The 24,089-nt window shown below is 37.8% G+C and overlaps 2 protein-coding genes across 2 annotated transcripts; one reads left to right on the forward strand and one right to left on the reverse strand.

Annotated features, from left to right (window-relative positions):
• The first annotated feature begins 806 nt into the window (after positions 1 to 806).
• On the forward strand, positions 807 to 2,686 carry TIL (temperature-induced lipocalin). Its single transcript, XM_089145593.1, has 2 exons — positions 807 to 1,364; positions 2,189 to 2,686. Exons 1-2 carry the CDS (start codon positions 993 to 995, stop codon positions 2,372 to 2,374), a joined length of 558 nt encoding a protein of 185 aa, XP_089001719.1. The 5' UTR covers positions 807 to 992; the 3' UTR covers positions 2,375 to 2,686.
• Positions 2,687 to 8,052: 5,366 nt separating this feature from the next.
• Positions 8,053 to 23,565, reverse strand: YKT61 (SNARE-like superfamily protein). Its single transcript, XM_089145594.1, has 6 exons — positions 23,204 to 23,565; positions 22,805 to 22,902; positions 12,247 to 12,351; positions 12,007 to 12,072; positions 9,525 to 9,611; positions 8,053 to 8,382 (listed from the first exon to the last, which is right to left on the reverse strand). Exons 1-6 carry the CDS (start codon positions 23,394 to 23,396, stop codon positions 8,332 to 8,334), a joined length of 600 nt encoding a protein of 199 aa, XP_089001720.1. The 5' UTR covers positions 23,397 to 23,565; the 3' UTR covers positions 8,053 to 8,331.
• Between the last annotated feature and the right edge of the window lie 524 nt (positions 23,566 to 24,089).

The raw sequence follows: 24,089 nt of genomic DNA on the forward strand, positions 1-24,089 counted from the left end.
CATTAGTAACTAGTAATATTTAAGTGAATCATTAGTAATATTTGGTATTTGAGGGAAGAGTCCGATCCTCTCCCCTAACGGGGGAGCCCCGTCACTTGTCAAACAAACTACAACGAGGGCCACTGGTATAGATGATTGATTCTACATTTTTTTTTTTAATTATTCTTTTCTCCGACCGCATTTGTTTGTTGGAATAAAAGTGGGGTGAGAAAATTCTTTGAAAAAAGCAAATTTTTGCTATTTTTCCTTGTAAATCCTAAAATGTACATTGTTTAGTTGCTTGTGTTTCTGATGAAGTGGTAATCTAATTTTTCCACCCCAAACCTTTTCAAAACTTCACAAACGTATGAGACTTTGTGGAAAAGTGTGAAAAAATAAAATACAGAACCTACAATTAACATTTTTCCACACTTTCCTTTTCTTTCTTTTCCTTCACCCCACTATACATGGCCCACATATTCTTTTAATAGACAGTCCAGACTAAGAACAAAGGGACATGCACTTTAAATGCGTTTGCAGAATTGGGGTAAAAATGTCATTTTATTCATATAAGTGAAACCAAAATGAAGCCCTAGTAAAGTACTAATTTATAATTACCAAAGGTTATAAAATGACAGTTTTACCGGAAGATCCGGGACTGACAGCTTACAAAAAGATACATATGCACCACCGGAAACCAGAATACTCCGGAGAGTTCCATTCGTACGCCCATGGTTTCTCAGGCATTTTGGGCACGTGTAGGACCACTGCACTCTGATCTCTACACGTTTTTTCATATCAAACTAACAAACAAAAGGGACAGGAAAATATCCGTTTAAAGACTGAAACCTAATCTTCAACCCTCCGTTCTTTATCCTTGCTCCCCAAGTCTAATCTCTAGAGCCATTCATCCTATAAAAGCAAAGAAAAAAGAAAGAAGCTCATCAATCAGAAGCATCAATCAGAAGCCACAATTCCTCGCTTAATTCTTGAATACCATTGCTGCGGAAACTATGGCGTCGAAAGAAATGGAAGTTGTGAAGGGTTTAGACTTGCAGAAATATATGGGTCGATGGTATGAGATTGCTTCTTTTCCTTCAAGGTTTCAGCCCAAGGATGGTGTCAATACAAGGGCTACTTATACTTTGAGAGATGATGGTACTGTTCATGTTCTTAATGAGACTTTTAGTGGTGGGAAGAAAGGCTTCATCGAGGGAACTGCTTATAAGGCTGACCCTAAAAGCGATGAGGCAAAGCTGAAAGTTAAATTCTATGTTCCTCCTTTCTTGCCTATCATTCCTGTTGTTGGAGATTACTGGGTTCTTTACATTGATGATGATTATCAGTATGCTTTGGTTGGGCAACCTAGCAGGAAATTTCTTTGGGTATGATTATTCCATCATCCTTCTCTGTTTTCTATTAATTTTTTGTGTCTTCTTTCATGGGTTTCTTTGGAGATCACTTTTTTTCAAGTATAAGTGGTTTGTAACCCAAAGCCTATTCTTTTTCCCCTAACTAAATAAAAATTAGAGTGAAAGCGGAAGTATTTTGCCATTATCATCACTCAATTCTTTATGAATGAAATTGGATTATTCATGTAGAGATTGGGGTGATGACAAATTAGAGTAGTTGTTGTCAACAACTCTCTACTACCTACTCACTGTGTCATTTATTAGGAGATCCTCTGACAGTGGGATCTGTTTTATGATTTGTTTAGAGGAAAGAAAATCTAAGGCTTCTTAATAAATTCGTGTCATAGCTTTGACTTGTAAAGCTGTAGTAACAACTGCTATGGGGTTCCTTCCCTAGTTTCAATGGGTTGTAGACTTGTATTAGAGGATATTAGATTCAGGATTATCCCCCTCAGCAAATTTCTTCTTCCAGCTTGAGGTTTGAGAAAAAGAGATTTGTGCATGTTTTCCTTCATTTTTGTGACAGTGGATTTGGTCTTTTTTTGATAAACAGAAATTAAAACCTGACTTCTCACCTATTCTTTTTGCAGACCTTGTTTTATTTGATTTTATGTTACCTAATTTATCTTCTTTTTTATTTTATTTTAGTTTATCTTTTTGGGTGCTAGGAAATCTGGTTTTGGAGTCTCAATTTTTTTTAGCTTAATTTTTGTCAACATGTGGTTCTAAGATACTCCCTCCCTGTATATGTTGAAATAATCTCTTAACATGAAAGTTTTTGTTTCTACTATGCTCAGATCTTATGTAGGCAAACCCACATGGATGAAGAAATATACAATCAGCTGGTGAAGAAAGCAGAAGATGTGGGTTATGATGTGAACAAACTCCACAAAACACCACAGAGTGATTCTCCACCAGAGGAAGAAACCGCACCCAAGGACACCAAAGGCGTGTGGTGGATCAAATCCATTTTTGGGAAATAAAATAAAACAATGATGGTGATCTGCAGACAACTTTAAGGGTTTTATTGCTAAGGAGGAAATCCCATAATCAATAGATTTTGTTTGAATGTATTTTGATTCATAATGATCCTTCTCTAGTTGTAAAGGTGTGTATAGAAAGTTCTTAATGTAAGACTATTTAGGATATTTGTATCTCTTTTAAACAGATTTCCAGGTGTGAAGTATCTGCTGTTGCTACTATTGCTACTTTGTTATTCTATTGTTGGTTCATTTAAATGTTAATTGATTTTCCATCATTCTTGTAGCTATTCAGTCGAGTCTTCTTCATTATTTCCTACATTTGTGTTTCAAGTTCTGCCAAAAAATTGAGAATGGGTTGTCTCCTGGAAAACAATAACAAAAGCCAAGACACCATCATCTCCTTACTCGAGAAGGGGCAGATGTGGTCTTAAAAGTTAAGTGTTCTATTCTAATATTCTATAATATTCCTCATAGTTAAATCAACGCAAAAGATTTTTATTTTCTTTAGCAAGGTAAAAGTCACTGGAGTTCATTTTCAACTATTGGGTAGGGTCACAACTCATATCAAGTTGTTTTAGGGAAAAAAGACTTTGGATGCTTTGGATTCTTGAAAGGTGAATTATAAGTCCTATCTCCTATCTGCGCATGATTATTTTCAGTAGTTGATGGGATTTGCTTGAATTTTTTCCTTGAATGGGTAAACTTTTACTGTCATTGATATTTCTTCTCTTTTCCTACTCTTACATCTTTGCTTGCTTACACCTTAGGTTTTCTGTTCTAGGAGTTGAAACATTTTTTTTTCCGGATGAGGAAATTCACTAATAAAGTGAAAGAAAGGGGAAAGGGGAAAGGGGAAAGGGGAAGGATACAAGCATATAGCGGTTCAATTTTAGTGCTGAGCGGCATTGTAAAGACAACGGTCGAGATTAAAATTTTGACTTTGTTTTGTTTTTAACTACGTATAAGATCGATTTTGATTCGACCTTTGGCAGCAGGTGTTGTGCATTAAATACGCAATATTCAAGTCTTGGCCAGCATATAGGAGACCAAGTCTAACCAAACGAATGCAAAAAGAGGCATTAAGAGTTGACAGACAACAGCAGACCTATCAAACGAACTAAAAAGATAGAGAATAAAGACCTTAGTTTTTGTATCTAATCTTCGTTTTGTTCTTCTTTTTTTGAGATTTGAAAGTGAAAATGAAATCTCTATGTACTTGTTAATTTGCTTTAAGAGATGTGGTTCTGTCTTCTACAACCATCACCATCACTAGCATTGTCGTCTTCCGTAGCCAAATATGGGCGCTCCAGCTCCAACGTGGGACTAATCCTGATACGCACAATAGTCACACTGGAAATCTTCATTGTTATGTTTGTAACAACCATTATCTTGCATACAATACGAGTTACCCACCGTGGCCTCGTAGTCATGGTTCTCGCAGTCACCAATACCTACAACAAGGTCTAACAAATATTGTCCTCGAAGGTTGAGCTCAACAGATCAGCAAGTAGTTCAATCATAGTAAACAACTACAAATAGCTCAAAACAAGCATGATGCAAATGATATGAGACAATGATGCAAGTATGCTTATAACTCTATATATGCTAGTCTCTAGTGGCAGACATGCATTAAGATAGAATACCATACTCTTCTGAGTAGTTTCAGTCACTCTTCCCTCAACCATCTTAATATCTTGGGTTCTCTGCGGTAATTGGGTCAGGGTATCCATCTCAAACATTCCATGGCTGGGGTTTAAGTCACCACTATTTCACTCCACCATTGGTATGAGTATTGGCGTGTGTCAGGGTTCTACCAAGCCCAATACATAGTCTTCTACTGAGTCATATCAACTCAAAGTTGGATACCTCCCTTCCGTGCACTAGACAGTTTGTTCCGGTATGAAGCCTCCCTTCTGTGCCTAGGCAGTCCATTCCGGTGCCTCCCTCCCTATAGACATCGTCTCATATGGCTCAAACCAACTCGGATTATAGATTTTTAATCCTATTGGTCATCCACACATAATAAACGGGAAGCTCTCATGTCCTTTCACGGGTTGGTTATAGGTCTTAAGTGCCCATGAGCAAATACTTATTATATACAACCCTACCAATGAATGACCCCCACAATGTGATTGCGTCCTCTCACGAGGTAGTTACTAGTCTTGAACGCCCAAAATCCCCATTGCTGCCACGGGTCACTTGATCACAATACCCTTGTCAATGGGGTTAGATATGACGGGATTTCCTAGTCAAACTCATCTAGACAAGTCTTAAGTATGACATCCAGTAATTGCGGAAAGCGCTAAGGGACACCATAGGAATGCGTTTCATACCACCTTCACTGGTGTCCAATGACCGAAACGCCCAAATGGCATTCCCCATTCCACAACCACAACTTAGGCAATCACATCACATCATGATCCATAAATATCATAACAAGGTCCAACTCACAATTGAATCATTCACATTCATACAAATATGCAATTTACATAATGAAACATATTATGAAATTACAGAAGTATCACATTATAGAAAAAGTACCATTACAGTAGCTAATATCTACATATGAGTTCTAACATGTCAAAGCATGTAACCATGTTAATTGTGAGTGAACGTACTCACCTTATATCCGATTCGCTAACTTCAAAGAAAATAGATCAAAGGGGTAGGTCCAAAGTCATTAAAATAACCCTAATAAAATAAGTATAAAACATAAGGAACAAACCCTAATGATCGGAGAAGAAAAGAGGCCAAAACAGAGGAAGTTGTTGTCAAAGTGCCCTCTAGTTGCTTGGGGCGACCAAGCCAGGCGATCAAGCCTCCTGTGTACGGACAATAAACTCCAATTTTGGTGGAAAACTCATCGTTCAAGTTCATAACACTTCGAAGTTAATAGAAAGTTTCTGAAATAGTATAAGAATAATATCTAGCATGATTTAAGCATCTAGCATGGTCATTGGAATAGAAATCTATCGGATCGCATAATAGGCTTAATCCTAAATCAGTCCGTAGATTTTATGGATAGACTAGAATGAATGGATTCATTCTAGAGAGAAGAAAATGGTAGATCATGGTCGAAATTCACTTGAGAATAGATCTAGCATAGATTAAAGGTTAAACAATACAAATAGAATTAAGATCATGAAGATTATACTAGGTTTGATACCGATAGCACGCCGTATTGTCCACGGAAAGAATAGAGTGAATGAGATTTCACTCTAAGACTATGAAGATCAGAGATTAGGCTATTACAGTAGCCATAAGACCTTCCTCGCCATCACAATCATGGGTAGAAACAGAAGAAAGAATATATCTAGAGAGAATGAGATCGAATACTAACCTTGTAGAAGAAGATTTGACGGAGAAAACTCTCAAGGATGCTTGAGGATCTTCTTTGGCCTTGAAGAGAGTGTTCTAGGGTTCTTCTCACGTTCTCCAACAGCTTCGAGGCAAAGTGGTTCGAATTAGATCAAAGTTTTTATATATAAAGCTCTGGAAACCTAAACTTCCAAAAATACCCAATTCTGTTTTAAGGTAACCTCTAGGTTCTTGGGGGCAACCAGGGTAATCGACCAAGGTGTCTCTTTTTTAACAAAAAGGGCATTTGGCCTCCGAATGCCCCCGACTTCATCTTGGGTCTTTTTCCAACTTATGAGAGTGTCTTACTAGGCTTTATAGGACCTTCCAATGGTGTCATCACTGTACTCAAAATCCATCTTCCAAGTCCATCATCGTTCAAGCTACCTCTTCTACCAAAGTCTGTCAGGGTTTTCATAATAGGATCTTCATTATTAATCTCAATTGGTTCTAGGTCAGACTGAATGGATTTAAATGGAATGACTTACAGCTGTCTTCTTCCTTGACTTCGGATTTTCGGACCTATAATATAGATTTTCAAATAGGGTTGTAAGGGATTTCACACTGCATCTCAAAGTCTGATAGTCTATCCACTTCAAGAGAAAAATTTTGAACCTACATTGTGGGATTATTGACAAATGTCCAATCTTAAAATGAAATCTTGTTTTTCTAGTAAATTAGCTAAAATAAAATTTAACATTGTTTATCATTTTTACTAAGTTTGTTTTGAGATTGAGTATGCCTCAATAATTCAACTATGTGAATTGAAATTTTATTTTAGCACTTTGTTTTTGTGCATCAAAATCCCATTACATGAATCTCTCTTTCTCACATCCATTGACCTCAAAACTATTTGCGGGTCTTACATCTCTTCACTAATATTAAGAGGAGGTTTATATTGGTCTATCTTGTGAGTTTTCAAATGTATATCTTCCTTTTTAAATGTGTGATAGAAGAGTGTAGAAAGAATAATACCTTTGTTTCCTTGATGGGGAACGACCCTTTAATGACTTATGATTTGAATGGGAAACCGAACTTTCGTTTCCTTGATCGAGAACGACCCTTCATTGACTTGCGTGACAAGCTACTCATGCATATGGACACCAAATCAGCAACTCCATGGCTACGATTTTTCCATTGCTGATGCTATATCTCAACTTGCCATCCTTTCTGTCTGATTCACGACAATTACTTCGAAGGAAAGGAAACTGAACCTTCCACGAAAACATTTGTTGTCATCGCCGACATAAACATTGTCCCCTCAGGACATCTCAGAAAGAGATTTGCAAGTCTAGATCACCTCTCGTGCCCAGACGTTTTATGACCGCAAATTTAAGAGGGCCCAGATGTGCAAAATTATAAGAAAAAAAAGTTAGAAGTAGGACCCACAAGATGTCCTTGGTGCCCGCCCTTATATTTGTTGTCATAACTCATAAAGTGTCAAGAGAGCACCCATCAGAGGAGGTCCGAGCAGAGTCCGGATCATTTCTCCGTTGGGGAAGCACAGAATGTTTTCCCATGGCTTCCTGACTATAAAAATCAGTGGGCCCATGATGAAAAACACATTATGGAAAAAATAAAAAAACTTTTTTTTTTCACCCGTGGGCCCCACTGGTTTTTATGGTCAAGAAGCCATGGGGGAGATGGAGATGATCCGGATTCGTCCGAGCATCGCTAAGGAAAGGGAGCTGTGTGTTCATTGTCAGGGATTAGGAGAACCAACCCATGATCGACTGGTGGAAGGAGGCAGATTTATTCCAACAGGAGCAAATACTTCTATTACCACCCAAATCAGGGACTTTACATGAGTCCGATTTGGTCAGCATCAGACCTTTAGGGGCATGGTAGATCAGAAGAGCCAAATGAGGTGAAAACCTGAAATCAATTATTGATGAGATTGATGACTTGTTGAAACATTGGAAATCAATAGCTGTATACGTTAAACACAACCTCATCCCCATGACCTGAAAGTTGCACCCGCTCCCATGAACAAGGGCCATAACTGAGTGAGAAAGCTGTAATGAGATCCAAAACCATCTAGGTGGAGAAAGAATTGATGTGAATTTGGAAAAATCCACCCAATTCCGGCAGGTTCAATAAGAATTGAGCCAATTAGGAGACATTCAATTTGGTTTGGAGCGACACAGACGACCATCACCCATTTCTTCAACTGCAAAATAAAAACCCAAACAGATAACATGGCAAAGTTCATCTAATGCCATTCCAACAACATTTTCTCCTTCAGACTACTGTCAATAATCATTTATGATAGCCAAACATGTTTCTGTTTCCTTACGAACAGGGAAAAGGCATTAGTAGGTTGCCAGCTATTCAAGTTGAACCGTAAATTTCGTTTGCATCGTGAAACCAAGAGAAATGGGGGAGGAGAATTTTCTCGCTTTCGTTTTCCTATTTCCTTTACAGAAAACAATCAAAAAGAAGTTCAATATGTTCAGTTAACCACATTAGAACAAATGACGTGTTGCACACCACATTCTATTTTTTTTTCTGTTAAACTTCTGATTCATACACCAATCAAACATCATAAACAAGAAATATTGTTCAGTAGCTTAACAGCAGGTTGCCTCGTGACTAGGCGCCTATAATATGCTACAACACTGGTTCGTCTTCTTCGCTTGTTTGTAAAACATCTGTTTCAAAATTCAACAACACACATGTACTGTCAGAACTGAAAGTTCCTGAAATATAAATGCTCCACACATTCTAAATCATACATGTATTTAAAGATTTCACCCCCCAAAAAAATAAAACAATACATGTATCTTAAGAAACTGATTCAGTGACAACAATACCTGCACTCAAAATATCCATGTGTACTACACCTCAATATAAAGTTTAGCATGTCAACATTCATCAGAAACTCTAAACAGAAAACCATGAGGACATGACAACTTTCTCATATTAGCCAGTGTAGGGCACAGAGACGATAAAAGCCAGCATCAAATATGTCCCATTTAAATGTCCTTAATGCCCAAAATATAAGGGCTCTACTACTCTGAAGGTGATAACAGCGAGTTGTAACATATCCATTGGAGTATCAGAAGCACAATAAATGATCTCAACATAAGCATCAGGCATAGGGTATTACATCAAATAATTAATGCAGATTGCTCACATTAATTCCAAACTGTAACAACAAAGGGGTGAACTCATCTAGAGGCAGTTCTTACCAGATGCCCTACTTCAACGTCTTGGCACATCTGTCATGATCAACAGGAACAAAGACATGATCTGCTAAATCATGAAAAGGCAACCAAGCACTTGGAGGTGCATTCAGAAGGACCCTTATGGCAGGTATCTATGCTCAAACAGAATGGCAATGTACTTGAATAGATTTGGACAGGCCACATAAGTAATCAGCCTTTGGCACACTAATCCATCATTCTTGAATAACAGGAACACAGTACATGTGACAAAGATCAAAGGCCATCCTTGGACAGTGAAGGAGCTGAGAGAGAGACAGTTCAATGTCTCTCTAAAATATTCGGTCAAACGAGATTTTAAAAAAAAGGAAATTACATGATTGCCCCTTTACTAAAACAACATACATAAACAATGCTTGTTTGTGTTTATTTATTACTTTATGCTCACAATATGTACTTCCTACAGAATCCTCATATATATCATCAGTCAGTGTACCTCATCAATGGCATTCACAAAAAATCATTTGCAGAGCTAAATGACAAAAGAAAAGAGCATGCATCTGTTGTAAGACATGTCCATGGGTAAATGGACACACTAGTGCTCATCATGGGTATGAATGTGTTTATACCTGTGATGCCGCACTCAGATCTGAACTTTTCTCAACCAAACTGTCCAGCTTCTCCCCTCTAGCAAGCACACTGTCAATGGTCTTATGCTGTATCCACCAAGAGAATAAATAAATAAATTGAATAAAAAAACAAATCAATAACATATATGGATGATAAAAACCAAGGTATGCCAGATCTGTGGTTTAAAACAACCACAATAGCCATATAAAGCAAGGGATGCACCCCCCGGGGGGGGGGGGGGGAGCAAGGATTAAATGTAATCAACTGTTAAACCATTACCAAGGTTGGAAAACCAGGATCTTGACCATACCTTGTGTGATAGACCAAAATTGTCTTGAACAAGTCCCTACCGCAAGTTTTATAGGTAAAAATATACTTTGATACAATGTCCCACTATCACATATGTAAGTTGGATAGAAAATTTAATACCACAGACCCAAACATTTGTCATTCACAAAACAAAAACAAAAAACAGTAGATAACAAATTAACAACAAAATACACAAGAAATACAAGACCAAAGTAAGTTGTTGGTTTGTACCTACTCTCATGTGGTCAGGTATGTAATTGAAAGAAGAAGTTCAAATGAAACATGTCTACATCGAATACAAATAATATTAGGCATAAAGATGCATTTGAAATTGCTCGACCACCTATTCTCTGTTTTGCTCATCAAGAAGTCAGCTAACCAGAAAGATATTTAAGTTAAATCTACATTGTTTTTGTAGTCCGCTTGATCTAATTTAGATAATAAATACAAACATCCACCTAAATGTTGAAACTCAAACCCCATAGAAACATGAGAATGAGTTTCCTAGCAGTTTTCTAATTTAACCACCCATTTCAAACCTTATCTTTTTGTCAGGGTGTTCTAAACATTTAAAAAAAAAAATTGAAGTTCCAAATCCTGAATTTGAAGTTATCAACATCGTTTGCTGAAGCTTAAGACTTGACTTCATCAATCTGAATGGTCAATCTCAAAAAGGTAGGAATTCCATCAACGAAAAGGGTTAGAAAAAGATAATTTCATAGTATCTGAAATAAGACGAGACGTACAATTTAGTTAATGCAATTCCGGGTTTGAAAATCAAAGTTTGGAACCCCTTTGGGCCCACCCAAGGGCCTAAATAGGTTGATATGTGATGGGAATGTCAATTTAGTAATTGAGAAGATTTTTCAAGTGGCTGCTTGGTAGGTTTAAAAAGAAAAGGACATAAACAGACCTATGATTTATAGCAAAAAATAAGGATATAAGTGAATAAGAAACAAGCTAAGGACATAAAGAGACCTATGATTATAGCACAAAATAAGGATATAAATGAATAAAGAAACAAGCTAAGGGGAATAAGGAACCCAACACCAATAATTACGACATTGTAAAGCAGAGCGGGTTTTCTCCTACCTCCAGCTGAAAAACAGGATGTGTAAACGAGCAACACTTGAAGGAGAAAACTCCTACATTAGAGTTCTGTTGGATCTGGGATTTTGGATCAAGGTTCTAACTATAAGGCCCCATTAAATATACCCAGTTAACATACGGAAGAGGGTTTAAGGTTTGGCAAAAGAACCTGCTGGCAAGCACAGCTTGATGTTTGATCCCATCCATCGAACCCACAATTAGGTTTCACTACTTGGTCAAGGGATAGCTACTCCAACTCCAAACATTGCACATAAAAAGATTTTCTGAAGTAGATTAAAACATCATATTTCCATTTGACATGTAAAGAAAGGGAATTAAGATTGGTAAAAGAAGGATATAGGAAGAGGGTGAAATTCATACCAGAGGGAAAAGAGGGTGGGGAGAAGAAGGCAGCAACTAAGCTGCCCCAAGCGACACGAACTTCAACTAAAACAGATTTAACTCAATTAAATCCCTGCATATTTTGATGGCTGCATGTATATTACAGCTATTAACCTAGCTACTTTTAAAATGAATATAGGACCCAATTAGAAACCTACCACCATGTATTATCAGAGGGGGGGGGGGGGAATACACTCCGATGTATTCAACCCAAATGAAAATAATGATTAGATGATTATCCCAATAGAGAAATAAACGAAAAACATAAAAAACCTTCTGGACCAAAAACCCAGATTTGGACCCAGCTCTCAGTCTAGGCCTCCAATTGGGTTCAGCCAACTATAAAAAAGCTACTGCAGCATAAGCTTTTCAACTCTCCCACAAAACAATAAAGGAGAGGAAAAAAGGTTTTTCAGGACTGGCAAGTTATGGATCCCAATCCATGAGGTTGAGTTGCACATAAATCCTGCCCAAGTAACCAACCAGACTCTTGATCATGTTGAACTCAGATCATGAATCAACTTGGTGAAGCCTCTTGTCAGACCACGGAAGCAACATTGCTCTCTTGGCAGACCAGAAAAACAAAACCCTTCCTATAATTTTACTGTATACATAAAATAAACTACACATGCACATGCACAAAAGAGAATGGTGAGAATTAGTAGAAAAAGCAATACTCACTAAAATAATTTTAGTTTCATCGAGCTCCCGCTGTATTTTCAACAACTTGTCAGCTTCTGCAGGGTCCTGAAGGAAAAGAACTGGGAAGGTTATATGCAGTGAAAATCAAATATTTATAACCATATGATATAAAGATAAAAGAATAACGCAAATAATCTAAAAAATGAAGGGAAGAAAGGAACTATACCTGTTATCAGTCTTAATTTTTTCAATATGACGAGAGAGAATATAGATAGGTACCTGAAATTTTGTCAGAGCTTCAGCCAGATATGGCCATGGCTGAGATACATCTGCTTGCATGTTCCTCCATGATTCCCCAAAATTCTTCTGGTATTCATCGAGTACCTGAGGACCATTTTACTGTACTTGTCATCCTTCTTTGCAGAAAAACAAATAATGAATCGCAAGTATATGTGGCGCACTGACAAATTGCCAACCTAAGGCTTTGTTTGGTTGAGGGGAATCAAATGGAAGGAAAGTGTACTTTCCAAAATAAACATTTGTAATAATTACCCTATGTGACTAGCCTCCAAATTGTTCCATTTTTTGTTACTAAATCTCAGTTTACTATGCATCCAGTTCCCTTCGATTTTTAGAAGCAAATAAGATTACATGTAAAATGCATCATTACTAACATGATATTAAATTCAAGTAGATTACACAATCACATGGGATATTGATTACCAAAAATTTCTTTTATCAGTTTTAAAATTTTCATTCGCTTCTGCAGCCAAACATATTGTAAATGTACAATAATTTTAGAAGATAGATTATCAACTAAAAGGATAAAATACAAAGAATGGTGAGAAGATGGAAGAAATCTCAAGTTTTTCTTCTTGTATTCTACATTATTTTGCTTTATAGGACATGTTGACAATAAGGCCTTCACTAGTTACATAGTTCAAAGAAAGTGATTAGAAACACTACTACAAGCAAGCTCATGTAAGTACAAAGGAAACAAGTTCCTTTGCACTGTTGTTCAGCCTTTCCCAACTAAATGGGGCTGGCTACATGGATCTTTACCCTCAAATCAGCTTTATTCAAAGCCATACTCATTACAAGGCCTAATCCATTCAAACCATTCCTCAAAACTTCTCCCAGGTTCATTTTAATCTTCCCTAGCTCTTTTAGCCCCTTAAAGACTGAATAAATCAGCCCTCTACTGGAACATCTAGAGGCTTCCATTGTACATATTCATGCCACTTCGAACAACTATCTGACATCCATTTCTTATCAGGCATCAGAACCACTCCAAAATCTGCTAATTCTGTCTGTTCCTAATTATATAGTTACCAGATCCACATGTCCATTTCAACATCCTCATTTCAGCTACTCCAATGCATGGTTCAGGATATTGATCTCGAGGGCTCAAGGCCCATCTTGCCAACTTAGAAGAGAGAGTTGGCTTGAGATCTCGCCAAAATCTCACCGAGAATGGAGGGACTTTTTGCCCCAACTGAAAGCTCCAACTTGAGGCGTATTAGGGGTCATTTGCGGCTGAAACTTGCTATCCTGCCTACTACAGCCTTGAACACATTGGAGACCTCAGATTTATGAGGAGGGGGGGGGGGAATACTGTAAATGTGAGTTCCACTTTGGACCCCAAATGGGAAACCGCTACATTGACGGCGGAAGAAATTTTTCTGAATAAATAATTGAATTAACGCAAGAGAAACAAACATACAAAAGACGGTTTTTTAAGAGGAAGATTGAAAAGAAAGGTTAAGGCCCCAAGAGACGACAATAACCTATTCCTTGGGGTATCAGCAATCAGAGGGGGGGGGGGGGGGGAAGCAACAAGCCTAGATGAAACATCAAAATAGATGGCATTCCAAATCATATATTTTTAGCAGGATCTGGAAGTCCATCTCTGAAGATTCCGTTCCCACCAAAGATGATGAACAGCAACACTAAACACGAGCTTACCAACCCGATCACAGATAGAGGAGCCTGGAAAGTTTCTCATAATCCAAAACCACTCACTAGCAAAACCAAAAGATTGCCTCGAACGGGGCCAAATAAAAGAAAGGGCTTTTTCCCAGATAGAATTGGAAAAGGGCAAGAAAAGAAAAGGTGATCAATGTCCTCCAAACCATTCCAACATAGGAAGGCTTTAAAATGGCCTATTGTAGACATTATAGACTCATATGTTAATGCTAAAAATTCAAAATTCAAGCAAGTTGAATACATTATGCCATAGTTCAAGTTACAATGTTCAAATGACAATCCAATCACCAAAGTTGGAACTCAAAAGTGGAGACATGAGACTTCATGTGGTAACCACATCATCTTGTCATCTCATCTTGCTCAATGGAAAAATAGAGATATCTTGCTAGATCTCAGTGAGACCTTGAGAGTCCTCTGACCATGCTCCAATAAATGTTTTTTTTTAATTGGCCATCAAAATCACACAACAATCAAGATCCACCTCTCTAATATTTCAATCAACAACCGTTCACATGCACCTCCTTTATTTTCATTCTCTATGCAACATCAGCCTCTAATTTCGACTGTGCAATCACTCTGTGGAATCTCCCTCTCATTATTTCAAATAATCACCTTACCCATCTTAACCATGGTTCTACATATATTGTCACGTGAGATAAGGAAGATTGAATATTTTTCGGATGACAAAGTATTGCACAAATTATATGTAGAACCATGGCTAAGTATGACTTGGCATTCCAGCAAAGTCCAATAGTAATTACAAGATTCATACTAAATAAAATATGTATCATGTTCTAAACAACATGTGGTGCTCTATGATTTTAGCACCAGAATTATTCCCAACCTTCCCCCCCCCACCCGTGCAGTGTTTTGCATACTGCGTATACACCCCTGAAATTTCAAATACCCCTCTTTTTTCTTGTCTACAGAATACCAAAATAAAAACTATCCAGCTCTCGAGTCTCGACCAGTCATGCCATTGCAAGGAGGGCTAAAGCCAACCACGGAAAACTCATTAATGACACTGACTTGAAAGAAAATTCCCTCTTTGAGCTTAGAAAAATAGAGATGGTTAAATCTCCATGTTCTCCTCTTTAATACGCCCCAACCGTATCTCCTCCTTCCCGTTAGTTTTTTCCCCCCAATTCTTTTGCCCCCTCCATGACACAGAACCTGAATTGCACAACTCTTCTTTACATACCAAAAACCAAAATTTGTTCATCCATCTATACCTTCTACTTGCAAAACCAAGAATTCCAATATGCAGTCCAGCAATAAACTGAAAAGATAGTCTATCTAAATCCCAAAAGGCTGAGCTAAGATACCTTATGAGTAAATGAGCTAACTACAATGCATATAACAAGTAGAAAAGAGAGCAAACAGGTATCCAAACAAAAACTTTGAGCAAATCGTAGAGAGAGAGAGAGAAAGAGAGGGAGAGAGCTCAAAAACAAAACATAAAACAGAGGAAGAAGAAGAGGGTAGTTCTGAGTTGGAAAATGATCATCTCTTGTCCAACCACAGGGGCATTAGGTTTGGATGTGAAGGGCAACGATGATTTCAGTTTAGTGAGCACGGGGTTCACAGTAGGGTGCTGGTTCCAGGATTTCACGGTGGCTCTTACTTTCAAAGGACTGCAAACAAAGGGATTGGGGTTGATTAGGGAGCAAAGTAGAATTCGCTGATTCATGATTCAGGATTTGAGTTTCACTTCCTGCAAGCCTTGCTCTAGAGAAATGTGTAGAGAACTCAATTCAGGTCACTGGCCTGTTTTACCGCCTAAAACACCCAACTAGGGCATCAAAGATGGTGCTGAGAGTTGCGGTCTAGAAGTGGTGTTCTGCAGAGAAGAAGAAAGAGATGGAGGTCATTTTTTAATTCCAAGGTGGTAAATGTTATTAAGCAAAACCAGATGGACTAGAAGTAATTCTCCAAGAGTTAAAAGCAGATTCATTAAGAGTATTATGGCATTTAGTTAATATATGGCATCATCATCACTTAACTGTTTCCAGATGATGGTAGGGTTAAGTTTGCAAGAATATTTCAAACGGGGAGGTTAATGACAATGATGAAAACCAGAGGCAGTAGTAATGTAGATACCGAATTTGATTGATCAAAACAGTACCCAAATAGGACCTTTCACAGGGAATCAACTTCAGATTTGATAGACAAAAGTCAGATATAATGATAGGCTGAAAACCAAAGTGGTAGAACAAGGATATTGGTTTAAGAACAAGGACTAACTAGGTTTTCAAAACAGCAGTATGCTATAAAGAAGAATGGATGGAACAATATAAGAGAATTAAGAGAACAATAAGGACAACAAAGTAACATGTAACACCCGGGCTTCTCACCGCAAGGTGGATCGAACATCAATCTACCTTGATCAAACACAAAGGTTCTCCAAGAGGAGGAATGCTAGCAAGCAATTTGATTTCATTTCACAAGTTGTGTCTTCACCTCTTACATAAGTCTCTTTATATAGCATTTTAAAGAGACATAAATACTAATGGTAACATCCAACCACTAGCTAACACCATCTACCTATTAATAACTCAACTACTACCTACCTCTTTGACAAAGGAAAACTCATTTGACAATGGGTTCTTTTATTTTCAAACCACAGCCCCTTTTATTGACTTTTTAAAATCTAGACTTGGGCTTAGGTCTAGACTATAAAGTTCAACATATGTGGGCTAACTTTAACCCACTACAATAGTTCTAGCCCATGCAAGCCATGGGCTGTTTTGGATCATATCCTTAGGCTTTGATGGGCTTGACCATTGGGCTTTTCTCTTCCTTGTATATGCTGCCAATTCTGCATCAACTCTCCCCGGCTTGAAAACATTTGTCTCCGACGAATAGATGAATGATATGTAACGCTCATACCAATCGGGATCGAGTTTCTCGAGATTGTTAGCATGAATCCAAGTACTATCATGCCGTGGACGATTCTTCCATTTTACGAGGAAAACATGGTATCCAGTGTGATGCAGAATTGAAGACATATTTACAAAAGAAGAAGCCCATTGGGTTAGGCCCATCAAAGGCCTAAAGTTGTCACCTGAATCAGCCCATGGCTTTCATGGGCTAAGGCTGTTTTAGTGGGTTAAAGTTAGCCCACATATGTTGAACTTTATAGTCTAGACCTAAGCCTAAATCTAGTTTTTGGAAAGTCAATAAAAGGGGCTTTAGTTTGAAAATAAAAGAACTCATTGTCAAAGGAGTTCTCCTTTGTCAAAGAGGTAGGTAGTAGTTGAGTTATTAATAGGTAGGTGGTGTTAGCTAGTGGTTAGATGTTGCCATTAATGTTTATGTCTCTTTAGAATGCTATATAAAGAGACTAATGTAAGTGGTGAAAAAACAACTGGTGAAATGAAATCAAATTGCTTGCTAGCATTCCTCCTCTTGGAGAACCCTTGTGTTTGATCAAGGTAGATTGGTGTTCGATCCACCTTGTGAGAAGCCCGGGTGTTACATGTTACTTTGTTGTCCTTATTGTTCTCTTAATTCTCTTATATTGTTCCATCCATTCTTCTTTATAGCATACTGCTGTTTTGAAAACCTAGTTAGTCCTTGTTCTTAAACCAATATCCTTATTCTACCACTTCGGTTTTCAGCCTTCCATTATATCTGAATTTTATCTATCTTAAGTCTATCAAATCTGAAGATTATTCCCTGTGAAAGGTCCTATTTGGCTACTGTTTTGATCATTCAAATACAGTACTACATTACAATGCCACGACGAGTGGTTTTGTAAGAGTCATCCAAAACCTCTTCAATGATGTCAGTGATTGGTGGTTTGAGTTGGGGCAGCCTCAACATTTGTTCAGTGTCTCCATCATCAGAGTGGTGTCGCCATGAGCCGTCTTTCTTTGGAGTGAGTAATGATGGTACAACACATGGACTTAAGCTCTCTTGAATGAATCCTTTATGTAGCGACTCATCCACCTGTCGTTTGAAGTCATTGTGCTCGCTAAGGCTGAGGTGATAGGTCGGTAGGTTTGGTAACACCGAACCCGATACCAAATTAGTAGCATGCAGAATATCGGGCATAAGAGGTAGCTCAATAGGCAACTCGTCAAGATCCACCTCAGGAAAATTAGAAAGTAACTCTTGGATAAGTAGAGGGAATGTCACCTTAGGTTGAGGGGTAACTTTTCTCGTAACAAGAACACCTGATACCAAATCAGTGGCATGCAGAATATCATGCATAAGAGGTAGCTCATTAGGCAACTCATCAGGAACCACCTTAAGACAATTAGAAGGTAATTGTTTGATAAGTGGAGGGAATGTCACCTTAGGTTGAGGGGTAACTTCTCTCGTAACTGAAGCCAATACCAGCCCTGTGTTATGGCTAATGTGAATGAACTCCTGGTGTTCAAGCTTTACCTTTTGAAAATCACCAACATGCTCATTGAATTTAGGTAACTCTTTGATGAGTAGAGGGTGTGGACCATGAGAAGAGGCAACAACTCTAGCCTCCATTGCTAAGCGCCTCTCTTCCTCGTTCTTGTGACTTGCAGTGAGTTGGTTGCTCAATTGTTGCAACATCCCCATCATTTGTTCCATAAGGTCAGTATCCAATCAAGAAGTTTTACTCCCTGTCATGGCTCTGATACCAAATAATGTAGATACCGAATTTGATTGATCAAAACAATACCCAAATAGGACCTTTCACAGGGAATCAACTTCAGATTTGATAGACTTAAGATAGATAAAAGTCAGATATAATGGAAGGTTGAAAACCGAAGTGGTAGAACAAGGATATTGGTTTAAGAACAAGGACTAACTAGGTTTTCAAAACAGCAGTATGCTATAAAGAAGAATGGATGGAACAATATAAGAGAATTAAGAGAACAATAGGATAACAAAGTAACATGTAACACCCGGGCTTCTCACCGCAAGATGGATCGATTGGATCGAACAGCAATTTACCTTGATCAAACACAAGGGTTCTCCAAGAGGAGGAATGCTAGCAAGCAATTTGATTTCATTTAACAAGTTGTGTCTTCAGTCTTCACCTCTTACATAAGTCTCTTTATATAGCATTTTAAAGAGACATAAATACTAATGGTAACATCCAACCACTAGCTAACACCATCTACCTATTAATAACTCAACTACTACCTACCTCTTTGACAAAGGAAAACTCATTTGACAATAAGTTTTTTTATTTTCAAACCACAGCCCCTTTTATTGACTTTTTAAAATCTAGACTTGGGCTTAGGTCTAGACTATAAAGTTCAACATATGTGGGCTAACTTTAACCACTACAATAGTTCTAGCCCACGCAAGCCATGGGCTGTTTTGGATTATATCCTTAGGCTTTGATGGGCTTGACCATTGGGCTTTTCTCTTCCTTGTATATGCTGCCAATTCTGCATCAAGTAGACATGATTATTCACAAAACCAGGAGGGCTAGATGTAAATTCTCCAAGTAATATATTTTGAAAATCTGAAGTCAAAAGCTACAAAAGGTGCAGTTGTTCTTGACTGAAATTCATAAGCACAATTTTAGATTCCAACCCCACGCTTTCGGAACTTAGGGTGAAACTTGAAAGTGCAAAGAATTATTTTTGATGATCCAATGGTCATATTGCAAAAACTGTTCGGTCCACTGACATCATGACAATTCATGGAAGATGAATGGCACATTAGGAATGACCATCTTTTTAAAGGTTGATGATTTCAATGGTCTGACTGTTCAGTTCATCTGCAGTCAACCGGCGACCTTGACAATCCCTAAAAGCACCGGATCGAAGAATATTCATCGGAGCAATTTGAACAATATAGGAATCAGAATTACAAAAGAGATGGCTAATCCTCTTGACCCTTTAACTTGGATGTAGCATTGTGCACAATCCTGTTCCCAGAAACGGCGTACACATGTAAATTTTTACCAGAGATTTGCATGACAAGACTAGACATTTCCATGAAATCGAATTCTTTCTTTGTTACCGGGGGGGGGGGTGAAACTTATGCAATGAGAAGGCTGATATAAATGCTCTGGTCAAGGACTTCAAATTCATCCAATGAAACAAGATGTATCAAATGCATATTTTGTACATGCTATACAGACTAAAAAGTTTCAGGACCAAAATATCATTAATATTATGAATCTAAAAGGGTAAAAGCCTGAATTTGAGAAAGCAAGCATTCAGTGGACCATAAAATCGTATCATACATTAGATGGTATTTATATAAATCTCTCCATAACCCATGCAGCTACACATACTAAACACCAAAATTTTGAGAAAGAATGAATCAAATGGAGTCGTCCTTATTAAAATTGTGTCATTTACATCTCTTGGAACCCATGCAGCTACACATGCTCAAGCATTTCTATGCCATCGTCCAAGTATTCAAGAATCAAGGTAGAAGGGCATCAGTACAGGTGTCAGCATCAGTATGACATGGATAAATGTTGTGCAATACAGCAACTGATTAGTAAATTTCTATGATCAAAATATCATTTTTGTTATGAATCTAAAAGAAAGACACCTAAATTTTGAGAAAGCAACCATTCAATGGAACAGTCCATGTTAAGAATTGTATCATTCATACAATTATATTTATATACCTCTCTCAGCAACCCATGCAGGTACACATACTTGAGCATTTCTACACCACACTCCAAGTATTCAAGACCCTAGGGAAAGAGGTATCAATACACGGCATGGATAAATTTTGTGCAAGATAGCAAATCTGAAGATTTTATTTAGAAGGCCAAGGTGTCAGTTTCCTCATTGATACAAGCAAGGTTTAAAGTATCGGTATCAAGTATCGTATCGGTCAGATGATTTTAAGAGATGTATCGTCCTGTATCGAGTATTGTATCACTTTGGCTAATGTATTTTAGTGTAATTTAATGGAGAGACATATCGAGATGTATCGTATCAATTGGATCAAATAAAGATACGTATCGGCTAGTATCGTATGGTATCGTGGGATACTTTAAACCTTGGGTACAAGCTGTGCTATTGTAAACGTTTGGGAAAATAAAGACTGCTTGGTATGCATTCTGAAAAGTACTTCACATGTTTCAAGGCCTAATAGACTAATGATTAAAAAGGAGCTACAGCATAGTAGCAAAATATTAACTGTTATTGAAAATGGATATTTATAACAGATAACCTTTACTATCTTACCACAAGGTCAAATAAATCGAGAATTTTCTTAACATCTTTTAGGACTCACACAATTTACTTATTCCTAGGGGAATTCAGATTATTCTTGATATAAACCAGGTGACAAACCTTGCTTTTAGGTCGCTATGGCCTTGCACAGATGAAATAATTGCCAAACATGAAAATGAGTAGAAAATTCATCATTATATTGAAGTTCAGAATCAGCAAGCAAAGAGAAAACAAAGTTATAGACTTAATTGGAAGCAGATATTTAGATGAGGGGTGCTTCTGGAAACTAAAAATAAGGATGGAGAAATTTTTTTTTTTTTTGGGGGGGGGGGGGGGGGTGTTATAAAAATTAGGGTCTTCTAATAACGAAGGGAGGTTCTCTTCAACGTCTTAAGAAAGAACAAGATGTGGTAACCTGAAAACATCCCAAAAGAGGGAACTATTTCGTATGATCAAAGACCACACTGAATTTTTGAGCAAGATCACCAACTCTTAAGTCACAACAGTCTTGAGCGTACCCATGATTGATATAAAAATCAACATACACCACCACGAGAATCCCCTAAAACACGGTAGGGAGGTAGAGCACTTCCAGCAATGCATCCCAATTTGGCTCTCACAACAGAGAAGGTTTTACATGACCAGCAGTCAAGGATTAGATCAACTAGGGGAGATAACTGACTCCCAGAACCTCAGGCTGAAAAGCAAATGAGTGAAAGATCTAAGCCTATGGGAGGCAGCGGTTTCATTAGAATGTCACAGGAAAGAAGGAAAAGAGAGGAAGAATGAAGGAAAAAAAGGGGGAGGGAGAAGATGTGAGAAACAACATAGAGGGAGTATGAGAGAGAAGGAGAGAAAGAGAGAAAATGAGAAAGAAATAAGGAATTGGACATTACACAAGCAACAGGTTCAGGATTGTGGAGAGAATAAGGGAAATAATCATGCACATCAGCATACCATGAACTAAAAATCTTCTTTCAGTTCATCCCCATAATAACTGATGGTAACAGTGATGCATATGTAAAAACTAACAAGATCAATGCATTTCAATATACATCTATAACAAAGATGAGAAGTAAATTTGAGTCCATCAATTTCCAATTCACCAATGTTACCCAAACTCTTCATATTGCGAGTCATGAAAAATAACCAAACAACTGACAAATTCCCTACCAAACCCCATTGGACCCAAATCCATTGGGCCAGGACCACCTTGGTCTGAATTTCCAGAAAGCAAGTCACACAAGTCCAGCCATGGCAATGCTACTGGATCACTTCTTGTCCTTGACTCTTCAGGAAACCATAAGAATTTGTATTATATTGTTCGTTGTAATGAAGTGGGAAATAATCTAGAAATATGACTAAGTTTGTACATTTGTTGCTAGCTACCCATTAAACCTGTCCCCTCTTTTCAAATCATTTCTTCAAAAGATTTCTTTTAATCATCAAAACTTTACAGAAAACAAAAAGGAGAAACCTTTTAATCTTTCATTAACTACCGTGGACAACTTTGAAGGTGATTACATCTCATCTAGGCAGATCATTTGATCCATAGAATTACTCGTTATCTTCTACTCAACCTCATTACAATAAGGTAAGAGAAACACCTCCTGCCTACAACCGAAGTCAAATCATAAACTACCTTGGTAATAGGCCCTACGAAATAACAGGCAGTAGGAAATTTTGCACAAAACAACAAAGATAATGTTTACCTGATTAAGAAGAGAGAAAGCACTTCGCACGGGGTAATGGTCATCCATAAATCCCAATGCACAGAGTCCATTTCTGTTGTAACAATGAACCTTGTATTCTACAAAAACACCAAAAACAAAGAAATGAACAAACTCTCACAACCATGTCCTCAACTAAATCTAATTCCACAACAAACCATACAGAACAATTGGAAGACATAAATAGCAAAAATCAAATCAATATATTATAAACGCATGGATCCCTAAAGAAACGAAGACAGAAGGAGATCAATTTGACCTGATAACGATTCATCTCTTAGAAATTAGAACTAATTATTAAAATCAACAATTTAATAAAATAACGAAACGTTAAAAAGATTTTCTTCTAATTTCTTGTAGGATCACAAAGAGGAGAAGAACCTTCGTGTTGAACCGATTGGCGTTGTCCCGGAGGAGTTCTCTTGGCGACGGTTCGGCCAACGAAGACGATGAACTCGCGGATCCCAGTTCTTTGGAAGTAACCGAAGGAGCTTACATCGGAAGCGTTGGCCAGAATGACGGGATCAGATCCATCAGGATTGTATCTCAGAACCAAGAGAGCCGTGATCTTCATCTCTTGCTTCCTCTCTGCAACTTTTGAAACCGTTCTATATCTCTCTGTACACGATTGTAGAAAGGGAGAAAGCTCACAGCTTCGATCGGTTTGGGTTGATCTACTTCCGCTGGTGTCGTCGGTTGATTGATACTAACAAAGCATGAAGTTAATTGGTGAAACCAAACGTATCGAGTTACCGTACGACTTGCCAAAGTGTACGCTGATCTTGTAAGCAATAAGAAATCTGGACCGTCTATATCAAATCATTGGAAAGCAGCTGGAATCTCATAATCACGCGGGCGAATAATTTAAAGAAGAGGAACCGGAGCTGACTTGTTCCTAAAGCATTTAAAGGACAAGGCTCGTTCGTTCACCCAGGTGTTGTTGTGGTCGTGGATGGCTCGATTGTTCTTTACCTTTTTGAGGAAGGTATATATTCTTTTCATTTCACATTACTATCAGGATTTTTGTTCGCGCCGGTACGGATATCTCCGGCCCTGTATCGGCGATATGACACATATCCCTTTTCAATCCAACGATTGAAAATAAGGGGAATTTTGCAATTAGCTTAATTAGGTTAAACAACTTATTAAAATTACAAAGTTCATCCTTATTCCTTGATAACAATCTAATTAAATAATGAAGTCCAAATAATCCAACAACCAAGGTCAAGATTTGTGAACCTAAACCCTAACATGTAATTCTGATTTT

The sequence above is a fragment of the Hakea prostrata genome, chromosome 2 (genome assembly GCF_041222555.1).
Source record: "Hakea prostrata isolate BN-2017 chromosome 2, UWA_Hpros_2, whole genome shotgun sequence".
Classification (NCBI taxonomy): Eukaryota; Viridiplantae; Streptophyta; class Magnoliopsida; order Proteales; family Proteaceae; genus Hakea; species Hakea prostrata.

What these genes read in the sequence shown, in the direction of transcription:
- TIL (XM_089145593.1), top strand. Translation starts at nt 993, where the DNA reads ATGGCGTCGAAAGAAATGGAAGTTGTGAAGGGTTTAGACTTGCAGAAA. An exon ending in CTAGCAGGAAATTTCTTTGG is followed by an intron (nt 1,365 to 2,188) that starts GTATGATTATTC and finishes TACTATGCTCAG; the next exon opens with ATCTTATGTAGGCAAACCCA.
- YKT61 (XM_089145594.1), bottom strand. Translation starts at nt 23,396, where the DNA reads ATGAAGATCACGGCTCTCTTGGTTCTGAGATACAATCCTGATGGATCT. An exon ending in CTTTCTCTCTTCTTAATCAG is followed by an intron (nt 12,352 to 22,804) that starts GTAAACATTATC and finishes AATGGTCCTCAG; the next exon opens with GTACTCGATGAATACCAGAA. An exon ending in AAGCTCTGACAAAATTTCAG is followed by an intron (nt 12,073 to 12,246) that starts GTACCTATCTAT and finishes CTTTTCCTTCAG; the next exon opens with GACCCTGCAGAAGCTGACAA.